This window comes from Acipenser ruthenus, chromosome 2, assembly GCF_902713425.1.
Source record: "Acipenser ruthenus chromosome 2, fAciRut3.2 maternal haplotype, whole genome shotgun sequence".
Taxonomy (NCBI): Eukaryota; Metazoa; Chordata; class Actinopteri; order Acipenseriformes; family Acipenseridae; genus Acipenser; species Acipenser ruthenus.
The window spans coordinates 34144402-34163006 of NC_081190.1; the positions used below are offsets into that span (position 1 = coordinate 34144402).

Genomic DNA, 18605 nt, shown 5'->3' on the forward strand with positions numbered 1-18605 from the left:
TATACTGTACAATAGCTACTAACTTGACTCTCAAATTTTCACTGTTGACTGTTTTCCTTCATGATCAAAAGTGAACCACTGGAAGGCATTGCCAATTGTTTCTTTGCCCAGTATTGTAATTTGAATTTAACCATAATGTGTGCATCTTTCATTTTGGATAATGTACAGTAAGATCTACAAAGGGCTGGTAATAGTTATTGGGTAATGATTTCCATTACACGAGAGTAGATGTTAAAACTTCATGCTGATTTGAACTCGGCTCTCGCCAAGATAAGCACCAACTAAGACGTAGCTTTACAGTAAACTAATGTGATCCATATGTGTCTCCATCCATTTACGTTTCCTTCCATATGATGATGTAGATATCCTTCTGTCTGGTGTTAATGGCTGAAGAGTAATGCTGGCTCCAGGGATCAGCTTATTTTGCCTCCCTGGCACATCAGCACACACAATGCTGCGATGCTGGCTCCGGGGATTTACTGGAATCTTGTTAGCTTTATTTATTTGAACAATAAAATGCATTGTCAGGTGGTGCAAGATATTAAGCAGAAAAAATTGGAATTTCTTAATTATAATCTGGGGAAAATAACTAAAGCAAAACAGGCTTATGTGACTGCAGTGCCCTCTCCAATAGTTGTCCATATGCAGTGAATGTATATGGAAAAGTTTCTATTTGACTAAGGATGTCTGTGATCCTGGCATTGTCACTACTTCCTGTACTTTTCGCACTCAGTTCTGTGATGTTGCTTGTCTGTTGGCCCTTTGGGAGTGAGTATTTATTTATATTGGCTGGAAGAGCTTCTCTTTATGGAGGGTCGTGTTTATGTTACTGACTCTCTTCTGCTGTGACTTCTGACAGTTTTTGTTCTGCTATTCCCTTTTGGCAGCCAGCAGCTCCGTATGGAACTGAGATAGCAAGGATTGCTTTGGAAATTGTGTTGAAGGAACCATTGCACAATACATGAAATTGTTTCTTGAAAACCCTTCAGTGTTCTCCACAGCTTTGACTAATTCGAGCTAGGGATGTGTGCCATTTTATATTTAAAAACTAAAAGCAAATGCATTTGAATAGCTGGGGAATTGGAATAGATTTTCTTTGTTTGTAAGAGTAAACTTAATGTCTTCCTCCAGGTACAGAACTCAAGTTTTGGTTCAGCATATCTGTATTTGAAAAACAGGCCCAGGTGAGGACCTATGAATTTAACCAGGTTATTCTCCTATATAGGTAGTGGTAAAATGGTCTTATTATTCTTGAGGGAGAGAGGCGATTAGTGTAGTAACATTTCTATTGCTCCCTAGAGGCCAGTTTTATCTAGGTTTTACACAATTTTTGCTAATTACACTTTTAAATAATGGAAACTAATTATTACAAACCTATTGTGCACACATATCCCTGTACGTCATTTCCATACATATAGCTAACTACTATCACAAGAAAACAGATGTAAAAAAAAAAAAAAGCAGACTTTTGTAGTTATATTTAAACAAAACACAACAAACTTTTTCATTTTATTGGTCATTTAACATGAACATGTTTATTAAATGGTGCAAATTGTACTTTGACTAAAGACGCTGACAAATCTCCCAAGATGTTAAAACAAAGCATGCATGTACAATATAAGACATCTTCTAAGATTTAAAGCTCTTGGGCAATCACGTGTGAAGAAGCAGTTTTGCAATAAGTGTGGTCTCAAGAAAAAATGAGTTGCACATTTCAATTGTATAAATCTTTTAGCACTCCTATTTAAATGATACTAAACATTTACGCAGTATAAGGCTTTTATTGTCAAATCTATTGAAAAAATACCAGACAGGAAAATAAATTGAACATTTGACTTCCATGCTTAATGTTAGACATTATATAAATGCTTTGTTTTCTTCCAGAAAGTGAGCCAACCATACTTTTCTACAGTAATTGGTAATGTAGTACTTTGATTAAGCTTGTTCTGTCACTTACTGTATGCCTTAATGCTGCTATTGAAGGAATCACAACGAGCTACTGTAGTTTCCCTCGTCCTTTCCTAAATCCTAGCCTGCCTTATACACTAGGGGGTTTAAATAAATACTGTTAACTATACTGCACGTTGCAGAATTTGGGCATTTCGCAAATTAGTGATAATGGGAGTTGGGGGTTATTTATTCCATCTTGACTGTTTGTTTTGTATTGGGTTTTTTCATTCATGGTATGATTTTTTTTATTTTTTATTTGTTATAATTTTTTTAAAATAATTCTGTTCAAATGGCTTGTGGTTGGCATCTTCCTTTTCCACTGCATATTTTGGTTAAGCTTGATTTTGTCTTTGTTTACAATAACCTAAAAGGTAGTCGATCTGCAATATGCTGCAAAGTTTACAATTCCACCCTTGGAGTAAGTTTCACATTATTCCATACGTTTTAAGGCATGTCGGCTTTGAAGAAGTAGGAACTAATGTTACGTTGTTAAATGCGGAACACAGGGATGGATTTTCATTAAAATTAAGTTATATTTTATTATCAAACTGGAAAATATTGACCACAGTGACACACAAAACATGCTTCACAGACCACAATTAGCACTGATCTTGGGCTACCTAATATGTCCTTAGATAGGGTAGTCCAAGGTTGGTGCCAAGTGGGGGGTCTGTTAAACTAATATAGCTGATAAACGACGTAAAACCGGGAGAAGTTATGACATTTTTACTGTTGGCACAGATTAATTAAACTTTGTGAGTTTGCAGATCTGCTACGGTATCAACTGCTTCTGCAGTACATAGTCCTAATAGTTAGTAAACAGTTGTACTGTATGATCCCCTCAAATAAGTTCCATTACATCTCATGTCCTTGGATCTCCCATGGAAGTGCCTGCAGTAGCACAGTTATCCACATGCAGAGCTACCCTTTGAGCAGCCCTATGTCTTGATAAAAGCCCAGCCCCCCATTTTATTGTTTAACCATTATTTTTTTTAAATGGCAATTTATTCATGTAGTTTTTTATTGCATTCACTAATCCATCAGTATTTTGTATTTTAAGAAGTAGGTGGCCACATATTAAACCCTTTGAACTTTGACACGTCTGCAGTTTGTTGATTAAAATGTTTGTCCCTATTAATATTATGTACAATTAATGTGTACTTTATTATCTAGAAACTTACTGTAGGTCTGGCTTGCATATAATAAATATGAATGATCTTCAACTTCCAACCTGAGTGGTAACTGGTTACTACAGTATATAGCAAATACCACCCAGGCAGCTTGAGTTTGAAAATCCATTTCCTGTTTTTGGGGAGTAAAGATGGTCTGATTTTGATAGGTTAATCCTTGTCAGTAAGAGGAAGATGGGCTGGGGGAGGTATATAGCCAGGAACAGGGTTAACTTGTTGAGTGACGATTACTGGATTGTGTTTATCCTCAAAATTTGTTTTTAATATTGCTGCCAATTCAAGGCATATGGGTTCCCCATTACTTGTTATGGTGTGGTGTGGTGTAGTGTAGTATCTAAATCCAGTTTGTTGGCAGTTGTATTTCTTCTGCAGCATGTATTCACTTTGCATTTTCAAACCAAAAGAACAGTACCATCTAATAAGCTTATTAAAATATAACAATGTTCCTCGTTAAGGTTCAAATCAATCACTCAGGTCTGACTGGCAAAAAAAAAAAAAAAGTTAATGTCAATTGCTATTCACTATGCTGATTTGTTTTGACACTTCACCTATTGAGACTATTGCTGATGTAATGTAATGTTCAGTAATTTCTTTCTACATGCTTAATCGCTTGAGACTAAGTATTTCCATGCCCTCCGTCTCTGTACCCTTGGTTTCTTCTGCAAGAACGAGGTTTGAAAAACGGGAAACTTTTTTTGGTTTTATTTTGAGTTTGTATATTGGTGTAATCTACCCACAGTGCCTTGTTTTTGTAAGCATGAGTTGCTGTTGATTTTATTTACAGATACAAAATTAATCCAAATATCCAGCGGTCTGCACATGCATATTTATGTAAAGTGTAGGTTAAAACCTGTGTGAAATAAATACACCAAAAAAATATGAACTTGTTGAACAGGGCATCATGCATACATCTTGAGTTTTTATTTCTTATGGTTTAACGGATAACATTGACTGAAACTCTACAGCATTCACTCAAATTACTTCCGAAAGCTACATTTCATTTCCAACTATAATGTCACAATTTTGTGTTTAGGAGTAAGTTGGCATTTAGACAGCTTTTTTTTTTACTCTTTGATACTGGCAACACAAATATGAATTCACAACCCAAAGTGAAAATGAAAAAATAAAACCCTGCTCTTTGTTTTCTGAAAATGCATTAATGTTAGGAAGAGCTCTTTTTGTACAGAGCCTTACTGTGCCAATATTGTGCAAGTAAGGTAGTTTCCGCCTTCTGGACTTATGCAACAAATCTGATTAAAATGATAATACAAACCAGCACTTGAAGGATATCCACAAATTATGAAATATTGCATACTGAATTCTCATTTGTTTTGCTTTTATATTCCTCTACCTACATATGCGACTGGTTCACAGACCCAAAATTAACACTAATCTTTGACTGTCGTAACGTTTGGTAATTCCACGATTAGTGCTTATCTGGGTCTGTGAAACTAAATAGTGTACACCTATTTTTTTTTTTTCTTGCCTTTTGATTTGGTTAAAAATGAGTCTCCTGACTGTGTTTAAGATTGTACTGTAACAGGGAGGTTAATATTAGAGGTAGAGTTTTTCCTAAATTTAACCAGTCAAAAAGCAATGAATTTATTTATTTATTTTTTTACGTTTTTATAAGAACAGGCTGAAAATTGATGTACATTTGAAAGGGCCCCAATGTGCACCTACATTTTTATTTTGAGAAATGCTATTACAATTCCTAGTAACATGAAATAATTTGGTTGAATATCAACCCCAGCCTGTTTAATGGAATTAAATTCTGTCTGGGTTAACTAGTACAGTTGTAAGTTATGTGCAATCACATCTAGGCTACATACAGCCACAAGTAAATTAATCCTTTTTTTTTTGCATACTCGGGCAGTGGTGTGTTTTTTTTTTTTTTTTATTCTTCATTGAGCATCTCAGTTGCATCCCAGAATACAAAACTTGCTTTGTTCATCACAGTTTTGATGTTATTCCCCTGAGTTTAGATATTGACTCCCTGAGTGATTGATCTTGAGACTGGATTGTGGTCAAAAGGATATTCATCATCTTCATTGAAAGTAATCTTCAACCTTTAAATTAGGATTGCTCCATGTGTGAAAGTCTATATTTTATACATGTAGAGTATCCTAATACAGGAAAGTAGCACACTTCTCCATATCTAAATGGTTTACAAGTCCACATAGACCTCAGTGTTCTTGCTTAAGCGCGACTAACTGTATCCCCCACTACTACTGCTAACATATATGTGTGGCTATATTATTAATGTGTAAGGAAATAACCCCTTTCCCTCTCTTCTATTTCCAAGAAAAATATAAAAATAAATAAATTTGATTCCACTCTGCCTAGGAATAATATTTTCAAAGAGCCTACTATCCAACAACTTGCAGTGAGCAATTATCATCGAAATGTTCCCCTTGATACATTCTAAAAAAAGCTTTCAATGCCCGAGAGAAGCCGAAAAACAAGAGGCGGATCTGAGCAATACGCATAGTCCCTTCACCACAGACAGACATAACATGGACATAAACAAACAAGATAGTTGTTTCTGCATCCAGCGCTCAAAGTATAATGCAGAAATTTCCCAAGCTTTTTGAGATGTTATAGTAATAAAATAATGACTTGGATAGCATTATTGAGGAGTTTGGTGATAAAATGAGTGATCAGGAGATGATTTGTCAGTATGCACTACTATGAAGAGATATGTGATAAATACAGCGAAAAAGAATAACTGGACCACAAAGGGTTAATCCTATAGAGGAACAGGAACTGCTGAATTTATCCTGAAATCATGTGAATCACTACAATTTAACACAGATGGAGGCAACTTAACTTGTGTGTGATTTTGAAGGCGACTGGTTACACCTGAGCTAATTTAGGATTGCTATTACAAGGGGGGTGGACACTTATCCAACCAAGCTATTTCAGTTTTTATTTTTAATTAATTTTCTGCAAATTTCTAGAATATTTTTTTCACTTGGAAGTTGTGGGGTAGGATGTGTAGATAAATGAAAAAAAAACTATCTTAATGCATTTTAATTCCAGCTATAAGGCAACAAACATTTTGAAAGGGGGTGTAGACTTTCTATAGGCACTGTATTTACTTTTGTGTCTAGAGAACAGCTTATCCAATAGTGGTAAAACTTGGTTACTACGTTCCTCAACCCAAGTTCAGAGAATATTTGGAGACATGTCTGTTTTTAAAACAAATTATTAGCCATTGCTGGAGTTATTTGACCTTGAAAAGCAACCCTGTTTGCTGCATGAACAGATTTCTTTCTTTTTTTAAAATTGCAATTTGTAACTTACTGATCTTTTCTTCAGTATAAACTGTGATCACCTCAGTTGGCGTTGCTCCATTTTATTCTAATCAAAAAATCTATAAATGATATAATTTCCAAACAGTTTTTATATTGGGTATATATTGTTTGTTTATCTACAGGATATAATGTGTGCGTATTTAATTTATTTATTTCCCTTTTCCTTGAACAGGTTGTTCCTGTCATGCTGCATCTTCTCCGTGCAATCAGCTCTGTCAGGCTATACATTCCAAAAGATCTTCGTTCATTTGACAACAGGCAAAGTGTGCTCAAGTCCATTCAGGTGAGAGATTTACCTACTATCATAGTTTTGGTGTTTTTATATGCTGAGTAAATCAAGACTAATAATAAGGAATTTAATCTCAAACCTTCTGGGACATAATGTAGCTTTTTGGCACACGTTTTCTGGCAGTGTGTAGTTACTGTTAATAGGCTGGCATTATATAAAGTATCTCTAATATTTACTATTGGATAATCTTTGTGCATTACACATTTAGACATGTGATACCTGCTAACTACAAAATTGTTCTTGGCTGACTTAATTATAACCTTTTTTCAAAAGTTCTTTGGGAGATTGTTGGTAACTTCCACATATGGCATGCAAGTGATCTGTCTTCACTCAGATAGGGCAAAGGAATGATTAAAATATGATAGTTTGGTGTGTATAAGAGTGCCTTGTTGAGGTTGAGCTGCATTGGCAGAATTGAGAAAAGAATGTTGGGCTCTGACTATCTAAACAGTTCTTTGCCAACTTTCCTGTTGATTTTTCCTGTTTTAAAAGGCAAGACACTGATGCAATATAGATTTATTTGTATCATTCTGTTAGCAGAAACATTTATCCTACTGTTCATAAAATAGATAGTTTGTGAATCAGCACTGCTCAAATGAACCAACGAGGGTTACTTGACCCCTAATGCCGACCGTTAAATATTGGGTCAAATGCTAATTTTACCTCCTTTAGACACTTTTGCTATGTGCTATGGCATCATTTTCTCAGTCACTTGTAACTTACAGTATGTATCCTTCACCACAAATAGAGGAAATACTGTTTCTCCCCAGAATTTGTTTCACTTGAGCAGGAAAGACCCATTATATTCATGTTCATTAAGTGTTTTTTTATTATTATTTCTAAGAGATTGTATATAGTGTAAAACTTCTTGATTTGCATTTTATTTTGTAGCACTGTATTTCTTTTTCACTTTTAGGAAGTCCAGAAGCGGTTTCCTGATGGAGTACCCCTGTTGGATCCTATTGATGACATGGGAATCAAAGACCAGGGACTGAAGAAAGTGATTCAGAAAGTGGAGGCCTTTGAACACAGAATGTACTCCCACACTTTGCACAATGACCCAAACCTAGAGGCTGTGTACAATCTCTGTGAGAAGAAGGCACAGGTATAACATAAAATGCAACACTACTGCTAATACAAATATTGTCTGAAGTCTTAGATGAGCAGAATGTTGTGCAGATAAACATGGATGTAAATATAGTTTAAGTATTTATACTTTTCTCCTACTATAGTTAAGGAGGCTGTGTGGTCCAGTGGTTAAAGAAATGGGCTTGTAACCAGGAGGTCCCCGGTTCAAATCCCACCTCAGCCACTGACTCATTGTGTGACCCTGAGCAAGTCACTTAACCTCCTTGTGCTCCGTCTTTCGGGTGAGACGTAGTTGTAAGTAACTCTGCAGCTGATGCATAGTTCACACACCCTAGTCTCTATAAGTCGCCTTGGATAAAGGCGTCTGCTAAATAAACAAATAATTAACAGTTAAACACCTAACAGTTAAGCTCCTTGGCCTAACTTTAATTTACTTGCATTCTGCATAGGTTACTCAGTATGTATACTGACACATACAGTATGCATACTGTTTTTGTTAGCTATTGTAAATTTTACTGTATAACAGTTGAGCTTTAAAACAGTAGTTTCAATGGAAGAGTGAAGAATGTGTTCAGGGGAAAAAGTGAATGTAGGTTATAAAATCAACATTTTACTGGGTTATACCAATACAAAAGACAGTGGGACACATGTTTGGAGAATAAATTGTAGACCGTTTGAGCATTTGTGGGGGTGTTTCTGTTAGTGTTGTGTGTGTTGAGTTTTTTTTTTTTTCCCCCACTACTGTAACCTCAATTAAATTTGAGTGTGAGCCATCAGGCCCCTATATATTCCTTCCCTATAGCTTCAAGCTTATGGAGGTGGGTGACACTTATTCATTCTGTGATAACTGTGATAATTTCAGAATAGATTTACCAGGGCCCTGATTGCTCAGATTCTTGCCATCTGGTCATTTCAATAACATACCTAAATAGGGAGAGTTCTGAATTCCAGGACTGGATGCAGGGCTAGTATGAATTTCAAACCCTACTTCATTTAAGATTGATAGTTCAGTTTAATGGATGTGGATAATAGAAAAATAAGTAATTTTATAATGGTACCTATTGTATAGTAAAGGACAATCTGAAATGGACATAACTGCAGAAATTGATGAAACAACAAATTAAATAATTATGTCTTAATACCCATCAATAGCAATAACAATTATCACAGAATTCCCAAACACTCCTTCTGTGTTACACATTAGGTGCTTTCACACAGAGGAGTTATGACGGTTCAGAACTGCCACTGAAGCAGCTTATAGGTCTGTGTGAATTGCCTATACTGCCACAGAACCGTCATATTTTATGCCGTCTCTAAACCACCTTGCGAGGTGGTTCAGAGACGACACTGAACCGTCATAACTGCCTGTGTGAAAGGCTATACCATCACTGAAGCGCTATAGTGGGTGTGGTTTCAAAGTCAACATGCAATGTCAGCGTAGGTAGGTAAGGGGCGTGCATGCAGTGCTTAATTTGTGCCGGGGCACAGCCCCGGAACCTCTGGGCATGCAGAGTCATAGCGCCGCTACCTCTAGTTAAAAGTCTCATAAAATGCTTTATTTTTAAATCTCAACACAGTTGTATTAAGTTTGCAAGTTCTTGCATGCGTGCTAAAGATACACAGTATGCTGCCACGTTTTCAAGATTTCAGCTTGAGTGTCTTTAAAGATGACACTGGCTGCAACTCTATTGACATTTTTTACGCACAAATAAGCTTACTTGATTTGAAAAGCGTCATGAATGATACAAGCAACTTCTTACACTACTTGGTTTAATTAAATGAGTAGTACACAACAAAATATGAATGCTGAACATTAATTTTAACAAAGAATGACAACTTTTTAATGAAAACAAATATATTGTAGTCTTCTTCAATAGGAACATTAGCCTGCTATATTATATTAAACCAAAAACAATAAAAATAACAATCTGGTTCTCTTGCCTTTTTCAATGAATATAATTTAATTAAAAAGAATAAAAACACACTGAGTTAACAACTACCTAGCCTAAGTTTACTTAATCGTTTTTGTAATCTACCAGCGGTTTCTGTTGCATACACATCGCCGTGGGTCAAACCAATGTTCGTGTTGTGGTGCGTTTTTTCATCAATGTTGTCCTTCTGGAGTGCCTCTGAATGCCTTTTAATTTGTTTGTTTTTTTAAACCATTTAAATGCAAAACCATAAAAAAACATGTATTTAATTATTTGTCCTGCGGTTACCTTTAATTAATTTCTCTGCACACACTACTACTTTGTATATGATGTAGAATACGTGATTGTAAACATCTAACACAAGTTCATACAATACGCTTTCAAATAAACGCGTTATGATTTTGAAAATGCGCTTCTTAGGGTCGGTATTATTGTCATTGCTTGCGCCCTGGCACCTCTTTACAAATTAAGCGCTGCTTGTATGTGTTAGGTCTTGTCAGTGTTTCAGATTGTACGAGAATAGTCTGTTGTTGCCATGAGAACAATCTGTTGATTTTTGACAGGTTTGAAAGTTTGGCTGTGTGAAAGGGTTATGACGGTATTACACCGGCATAGATTGCGCAATTTCATGCTGTGTGAGAGTATTTTACACACTCGTTAAAACGTTTGAGACGGCACAGTAGCTGCGTTTCTGTGTGAAAATGGTGATTCCTTATTCCAGTAATAAGACGTGATCATCACATGTTGAATGGCAATCCCATGGTTTCATTGTGTGTGATATTGTATAGTGTGGGTAGAGTGTAAGATACACTGCTGTGCAGTCCTCCAGTGTAGGTGTTCTTTGAAACACTGACATTTATTGGTGCATTTGCTCTGCTATTAGTTAACTGTAATGTGATTTTGAAATGTTCTACATTTATTTATAGTTAATGTTTAGCTTATATGTTGGTCTCCCTTTATTCTCGTGTCTACAGTTGTTGGTCCTGTTTTTAAGAATATTTAGGAATTGATATGACTGTAAAACATGTCAAGCACCTTTGTCAAAATTAGGTTAGATTTAGTGTGGTGGGACATCACTTAATAAAATATGCTTTTGATTAGTGGGCAAATTCCTTTTTTTTTTTTTTTTTTTCTTTTTTTAAACCATCAAGCTTGTTTTGTATTAATATTCTGTATCCTAGCACTCCCAAATACACCATTAAGCAGCTAGTGATTGGCTTCATTTAATACAGAAATGGTTTTGACCATCACTGCTGCATAAATATTTTAGATGAAACGGTTTGAGGCGAATGCTGGACCTGCAAATGAAACATGATTATATTAATTAAATGATTTAAATGAATAATTGTGAAAACAGTACTTTTAACAGGCTGTCGTGTTTGCTCTTAACTTATATCAGAATCGGGGGGTCATCAAGGATTGCAGTTTCAACTAAATGCATAAGCATGTGTAAAAAAAATTCTGTAAATTACAAACAAATGTTCATTTAACTTGTTGTGTGAAAGTCTTTCATATTACCATCTGCGTGTTGATGATATATAAAGTGATCCAAAGATGAAGTGAATTAGTTATTGCTTTGAATAGTCCATTTTAATTTGAAGAAAATGTAAACGTACTCCTAGTAAAGCAGGGTTCCAAAACTTCCTTAGTTCAAGGACCCCCATAACTTCAGGCATCCAGAGTGAGGACGCCCCATCCCACCCAATGAATACATTGCTTTAGAATGGTTTGGTTTATACTACTAAACCGACCCATTGTACATTAAGATTTATAAATGTACAATAAACTTGAGGTCAATGTAGTAACCACAAGCTCATAACAGCAGTGCTCATGTAAATAAATTGATCCCCAGGCTTGGGAAACTGCGTTTATCAAGGTGGTTTTGTCCCAGGATATCAGTTAAAGTATGTATTCAAGGTATTGCTTAAACTTGCTGTTTGTTTCAGATTGCTGGGGACATTAAGACAGCGAAGCGTGAGCTGAAGAAAGCGAGGACAGTTTTGCAGATGGACGAGCTCAAATGTCGAAAACGGGTTCTAAGAAGATTAGGGTTTGCAACGTCATCTGATGTCATTGAGATGAAAGGGCGTGTTGGTTGTGAGATTAGCAGGTAACTATCATTTTGGGGTGGGGGAATATTGATAATATTTACTATTTTATAGACTTATTATATGAGTAATGAAATTAGAAAATGTGTTTGGAGGGGTAAGGGGGAACAAATTCATCTTTCAGTCACTTGTTCAATGTCTGTGACCCTGTGTACATTTTGTAGTGTAAATTGTTTTCCCTTGATTATTACTTTCCTAAAATTGTATGGAGTTGATTGATTTGGGATCTTAGTTATCACTAGTTCAAAGGGAATTAAATCAAATGAACAGAAGTCCTTTGGGTCGCAATATCATGTTGCCAGTAAAAAATAACAACAACACAGCTGTTGCTTTTTGGACCCAGATTTGTTGTTGTTCTTTATTTCTAAATCTTAAAGGTCTATGATAGGAGGCATTGTGACTCAAATGATTCATTGACTTCAAACACAAAATAGTAATCTCTGTTTTTTATGATGCTTGATTTTATAACTGAATAAATATGTAGTGTAATAATAATGTAATAACACATACTTGTGGTCTCTCTTGTATGGGTACTTTTATTTTGTCTGTTTAACGACACATTTTAATTATTTTCTACCTTTAATAACATCCAGTTTGTACATTTTTGTCTTTCAGTGCTGATGAGCTTCTCCTCACCGAGATGATCTTCAATGGACTTTTCAATGATCTTACTTCAGAACAAGCCACGGCTTTGCTTAGCTGTTTTGTATTTCAGGAAAACGTAAGTTGCTCCAAATTTCTGTAGAAAATTGGCTGTTAAAGTATGCATTGATGACAAGTACAGTACTGTGCAAAAGTTTTAGGCAGGTGTGAAAAAATGCTGTAAAGTAAGAATGCTTTCAAAAATAGACATGTTAATAGATTATATTTATCAATTAACTAAATGCAAAGTGAGTGAACAGAAGAAAAATCTAAATCAAATCCATATTTGGTGTGACCACCCTTTGCCTTCAAAACAGCATCAATTCTTCTAGGTACACTTGCACAAAGTCGGGGATTTTGTAGGCATATAGTCAGGTGTATGATTAAACAATTATACCAAACAGGTGCTAATGATCATCAATTCAATATGTAGGTTGAAACACAATCATTAACTGAAACAGAAACAGCTGTGTAGGAGGAATAAAACTGGGTGAGGTATTTATACTGCATCAGCAAGGTCTCTCCCAGGTAGAAATTTCAAGGCAGACAGGGGTTTCCAGATGTGCTGTCCAAGCTCTTTCGAAGAAGCACAAAGAAACGGGCAACGTTGAGGACCGTAGACGCAGTGGTCGGCCAAGGAAACTTACTGCAGCAGATGAAAGACACATCATGCTTACTTCCCTTCGCAATCGGAAGATGTCCAGCAGTGCCATCAGCTCAGAATTGGCAGAAAACAGTGGGACCCTGGTACACCCATCTACTGTCCAGAGAAGTCTGGTCAGAAGTGGCCTTCATGGAAGACTTGCGGCCAAAAAGCCATACCTCTGACGTGGAAACAAGGCCAAGCGACTCAACTATGCACGAAAACACAGGAACTGGGGTGCAGAAAAATGGCAGCAGGTGCTCTGGACTGATGAGTCAAAATTTGAAATATTTGGCTGTAGCAGAAGGCAGTTTGTTCGCCGAAGGCCTGGAGAGCGGTACACGAATGAGTGTCTGCAGGCAACAGTGAAGCATGGTGGAGGTTCCTTGCAAGTTTGGGGCTGCATTTCTGCAAATGGAGTTGGGGATTTGGTCAGAATTAATGGTCTCCTCAATGCTGAGAAGTACAGGCAGATACTTATCCATCATGCAATACCATCAGGGCGGCATCTGATTGGCCCCAAATTTATTCTGCAGCATGACAATCGACCCCAAACATACAGCGAAAGTCGTAAGAACTATCTTCAGCGTAAAGAAGAACAAGGAGTCCTGGAAGTGATGGTATGGCCCCCACAGAGCCCTGATCTCAACATCATCGAGTCTGTCTGGGATTACATGAAGAGAGAGAAGCAACTGAGGCTGCCTAAATCCACAGAAGAACTGTGGTTAGTTCTCCAAGATGTTTGGGCCAACCTACCTGCCGAGTTCCTTCAAAAACTGTGTGCAAGTGTACCTAGAAGAATTGATGCTGTTTTGAAGGCAAAGGGTGGTCACACGAAATATTGATTTGATGTAGATTTTTCTTCTGTTCACTCACTTTGCATTTTGTTAATTGATAAATATAAACTATTAACATGTCTATTTTTTAAAGCATTCTTACTTTACAGCATTTTTTCACACCTGCCTAAAGCCTTTGCACAGTACTGTATGTTTACATATACTTTATACCTGTAGATTGCCAATACAGCTGTAATATTGTGTAATTAGTCCAATTAGCAGCCATTTGAGTTAGCTGTTATATAAAGTTAATATGGGAATGAAAAAAAACTAACCAAAAAAAGCACAAGCTGTGGCCATATCCCAGATTAACAAATTATTATGGGCAAATTATGTAGTAATTATAGCCATATTTGTGCTATTGATATAAACACTAGTTTAGGTCAATTTTCTCACAAGTAATTCAAAACTATCTAAAGTAGTTGTCTGTTCAGTATAGCTTCTGTTTGACCTCATTTCGGTCCATGTGAAATGTTTTGACTGTCCATTTCAGGGAAGTAAGGCTGTTTTGAAAGTAATATTACTGAAAGTGTATGTTAATGCACATATTGGTGCTTGACAATAATCTTAAATTATTGCCTTTTTGAAAAAAGAAAATGGACAATACTATATAATTTATTTTGGGGATGGTGCTTAATGATGCATTTACCACTATTAAGTCTCGATTTAAAATAAAGTTCATATTGAAACAGTTTTCTTCAGTTCCACACCTGTGAACCAGTTTTAATGGATTTTAAAAAATGCCAAGAGAATACATTTACTTCACTTTTGTACAGCATATGAGACTGAAGGATTTCATTGTCCAAACTAAATATTCAAGAGTTCACAGAGGGTGCTAAGCTATAAAGTTGGTGAGAAGAATTTAATTGGTTTCCTTAGCTGACCCAGTTGTCATAGATAATCTTTAATATGTGGATTATAGTCTCCGCTCAGATGGCTGTCTAAAATGGCTTGTAATATGTGTTCTGATCATTTTTTGGAGTTTCTAAGCAGATGTGTTTGTGCAGCTGGAGGAGGAAGGCTTCTTTCCATAAGTGGTTAGCAGCATGGTGCAGTGTTGGTACACACGAGACTTGTATTGAAACAGGATCATGTGAGGTTCAGGGTCCTAGGACTCAGTATGATTATGTATTCCCCTGAGGGGAGCTTGTATGTTTTTGTAAACCCACTGCTGCTGCTTCAACTGCTAGTCTCTCAAACCTTTTGAGATTCATATTTTCAGTTTCATGGAAACAGCCATATATTCTTTCAGGCAGTACTACACACAATCTGTATTCTGTGATTCTCCGTTACTGGTTCCAGTAAAAATGAGCTCAGTACCACATTCCTTTAACTGTCAACACCATGTCAGATACTGTAGTTTCCAATTAGAGCAATTTTCCCCCAGTCAGAGGCCTGAACACTGGCGAGGAGCAAGGAGTAAAATGGTAATATTTCGATGAAATATGTAAGAGGGTTAATGGTGTTTTAATGTTGGAATCAAGAGAGATCAGTCTTCTCCGGAAATAGCTTAAGCATTAGAGTTGCGAATGACAGAGGAGAAAATAAACTTAAGGAATGTTGGCTGAAATTGAAATGGGTTGTAATAGCTGAGATTTGGTTTATAGAAGATGAGACAATATAACAAAAATAAGACATTAATGAAGTGGGTTTGTGAGTTCACATATTGTTCATAGTATTTATTAATTTAAAACAAATACTGAATCATACTGACTTCCAATTTATTTTTGTAGAGAACCATAAATAAGGATGATTACGAATTGTAGAATTACAATTGTAATTACAGTTACAAAGTAATTGTAATTCAACCTTGGCACACCTGTGTAATTGTAATTCTACCACACAATTTATTGATTACAGTTCAGTTTTACATTTATCATACAATCATTCTTGTATTTTAAACACTTTTAGTGAGCCCATTTTTTTTAAAAAAGTTATATTATGTTTTCATATTTGTATCCGATTTATAAAGAGTAACGTTAATGTGTGTAGTTTGTTACTTTTTTAGTGTAATTAATTGAATAAAATAGCATTGTGATTGCTATTTCCATATTGATACTGAATCAGATTTTAAAGGTGCAGAATTTGAGGCTACTGGATTCTTTAGATTTTGTCCAGCATGTGAAAGGTCTTACTCATAACCATGGCCACACTATAGAGTTCATAATTTCTCATGGTTTAGTTGTTCAAAAGATCCTAACTATTGACTTTACCATTTCTGATCATCTGGCCATTGTTTTTGAGGATTTTTTTACCATCAGCTACTAAAAGCCTGGAACGTACAATTAAAACTCGGGCAGTTAATTAAACAACTGCGGTTAAGTTTTGTGAGGCTTTTAACTCGCCTCTATCTACTGAGTCAGTATCACTGCATGAGTTGGTCAACACTTATAATGACTAGTATTTTTTATTTTGTAGCACCAGTTAAAATGCCATGGTTTAATGTTGCCACTCGAAAATAGAAATGTGAGGGATGTAAATTGGACCATAGATGGAAAGATTCTAGACTGCATGTTCATTATTTGGTCTGGAAAAGTAATCAGGTGAAATATAGGAAGGCTGTGGCCAGTGCTAGATCTTCATACTATTCCAATTTAATTGAAAGAAATAAAAACAATCCTAGATTTCTTTTTGCTTCTATAGATAAACTAGTAAAATCAACCCCTAATACTTCTACCCTTACTTACTACCATTGGCTCCTCCCCATAGCTGTGATGACTTTTGAATGTTTTTTCAAAATAAAATTCTAGATACAGTACACCCTCTCTAACACCCTTCATTATAATGAACCTTCAGCTATAACGAAAATCATTTTGTTGCAACAAAGCTGGAAACTATATTGATTGTTTGATAAAAAGGAGTAACGCAGGCATATCTCTGTCGTGAATATAGGTTGTCTAAAAGCACTCTTTTGGCTTGTTCCGCAACCATGCGGCAAGGCAAAATTGATATAAAGAAAAAGAAAAAAAATAAAATTGATCAGATGAATTTTTCGGGTTGATTTGGAATGAAAGCTCAGTTTGGGATTCTTGCATGTTGGATTAAGATTTGGTGCACTTTGAAACGATTCATGTTGGATTGATTTTGAATAAATGTTTAGCTTTACTTCAGGATTTTTGCTTTTTGTACTGTGTTTTAATTCTTTAACGAATTGGATAAAGCAAAGGCAGAATACTGCATACATGAGACGAACAGGTTCATGTAATTCTACTTGTATTCACAATCTCATCTCATTAACTTGCGCCAACGGTTTATCATTCATTTTGATTGTCCTTTCGCTATAACAAACCCCTCGATATAACGAACAAAAGGCTTGGACCCCAGAAAGCAGAACAGAAGATTAAGGTCATAATGATTAATTATGTTACTAACTGTAAAAGTTCTGTTTGAATTAAGGTAATGTTTCTCTTTTTCAGGCCAGTGAAATGCCGAAACTGACCGAACAATTGGCAGGACCTCTTCGACAGATGCAGGTAAAACAGAACTTTGGAAATAACGTGTGTGCGTGTGTGTAAAATATCTATATCTTTTTTTTTTTTTTTAATGAAGTATAGTTGGTAAAGCAGAAGTGTTTGCGTTAACTGTATGTATTGTGTGCATCTTGAAAGATGGAAACTTTTAAATAATATTGTGACATATTTACTAAAATACAAAAACTATTGCAAACAGCATATTTCCATGTGAATCTGAAAACATTTCAGCACTGGAACTAAAACCTGGAAACATTGTTGTTGTATTATTATTATTATTATTATTATTATTATTATTATTATTATTATTTATTTATTAGCAGACGCCCTTATCCAGGACGACTTACAATTGTTACATATACAGTAAACTAATCAAGTCAAACAAACAGAATAGAAAGTTGTCTATCTTTGTATTTAAAACACACAATATAAAGTGTTTTGCTGTTCTAATTAATGTTCAAAACCCCATGTCTAAAACTTTTTTCAGGAATGTGCTAAGCGTATAGCCAAAGTATCAGCAGAAGCTAAACTCGAAATTGATGAAGAAATGTACCTCAATTCATTCCGTCCCCACTTGATGGATGTCGTCTACACATGGGCCAATGGATCCACATTTTCTCAGATCTGCAAAATGACAGATGTTTTTGAAGGTAATCACAGTTTCTGAAATGGGTTGGTGTATATTTACCCAGCTTAAGACTCCTGCAGTGAAGTTGGTGTAATGCAAGTTTCTGTACAGTTTTAACCCTTTTGTTGATTTTAAAGTTGCTGCCTGATGACCCATAATCACAATTTTAAACCAGCCTTAAATCCACTTCTGGGCAGTTCTGTGAAAAAGCATCCAAAGAGCTTTTGACTGATCTTTGATGGTTAGGAATTTTTAAAGTTGGTAATATTTAAGCTTGTGGCACTTTCTATTGGAGATAATCTCTCTCTCTGTCTGTCTGTCTGTCTGTCTGTCTGTCTGTCTGTGTGTTTAGTTTAACACTCCAGGGTGTATATAATTCTGTAGATTATTCCGTAATACAACACAAGCCAAGCCATTAATTATTTTCTTGTAAATAGAAAAAAGGGGTACATGGGTGCAGGCTGTGCTATAATTGACATCAACAGCATAACCTCTCCATGATGTTTCAGAGA

The 18605-nt window shown here is 35.8% G+C and overlaps 1 protein-coding gene across 1 annotated transcript in view; it reads left to right on the forward strand.

Annotated features, from left to right (window-relative positions):
* LOC117409410 (exosome RNA helicase MTR4) overlaps positions 1 to 18605 on the forward strand; it is a 58694-nt gene that overhangs the window by 37053 nt on the left and 3036 nt on the right. The window contains exons 20-25 of the mRNA XM_058994672.1: positions 6630 to 6740; positions 7663 to 7851; positions 11713 to 11876; positions 12490 to 12595; positions 17412 to 17468; positions 17953 to 18115. Coding sequence (XP_058850655.1) covers positions 6630 to 6740; positions 7663 to 7851; positions 11713 to 11876; positions 12490 to 12595; positions 17412 to 17468; positions 17953 to 18115 — 790 coding nt within the window. The remainder of the gene's footprint in view (positions 1 to 6629; positions 6741 to 7662; positions 7852 to 11712; positions 11877 to 12489; positions 12596 to 17411; positions 17469 to 17952; positions 18116 to 18605) is intronic.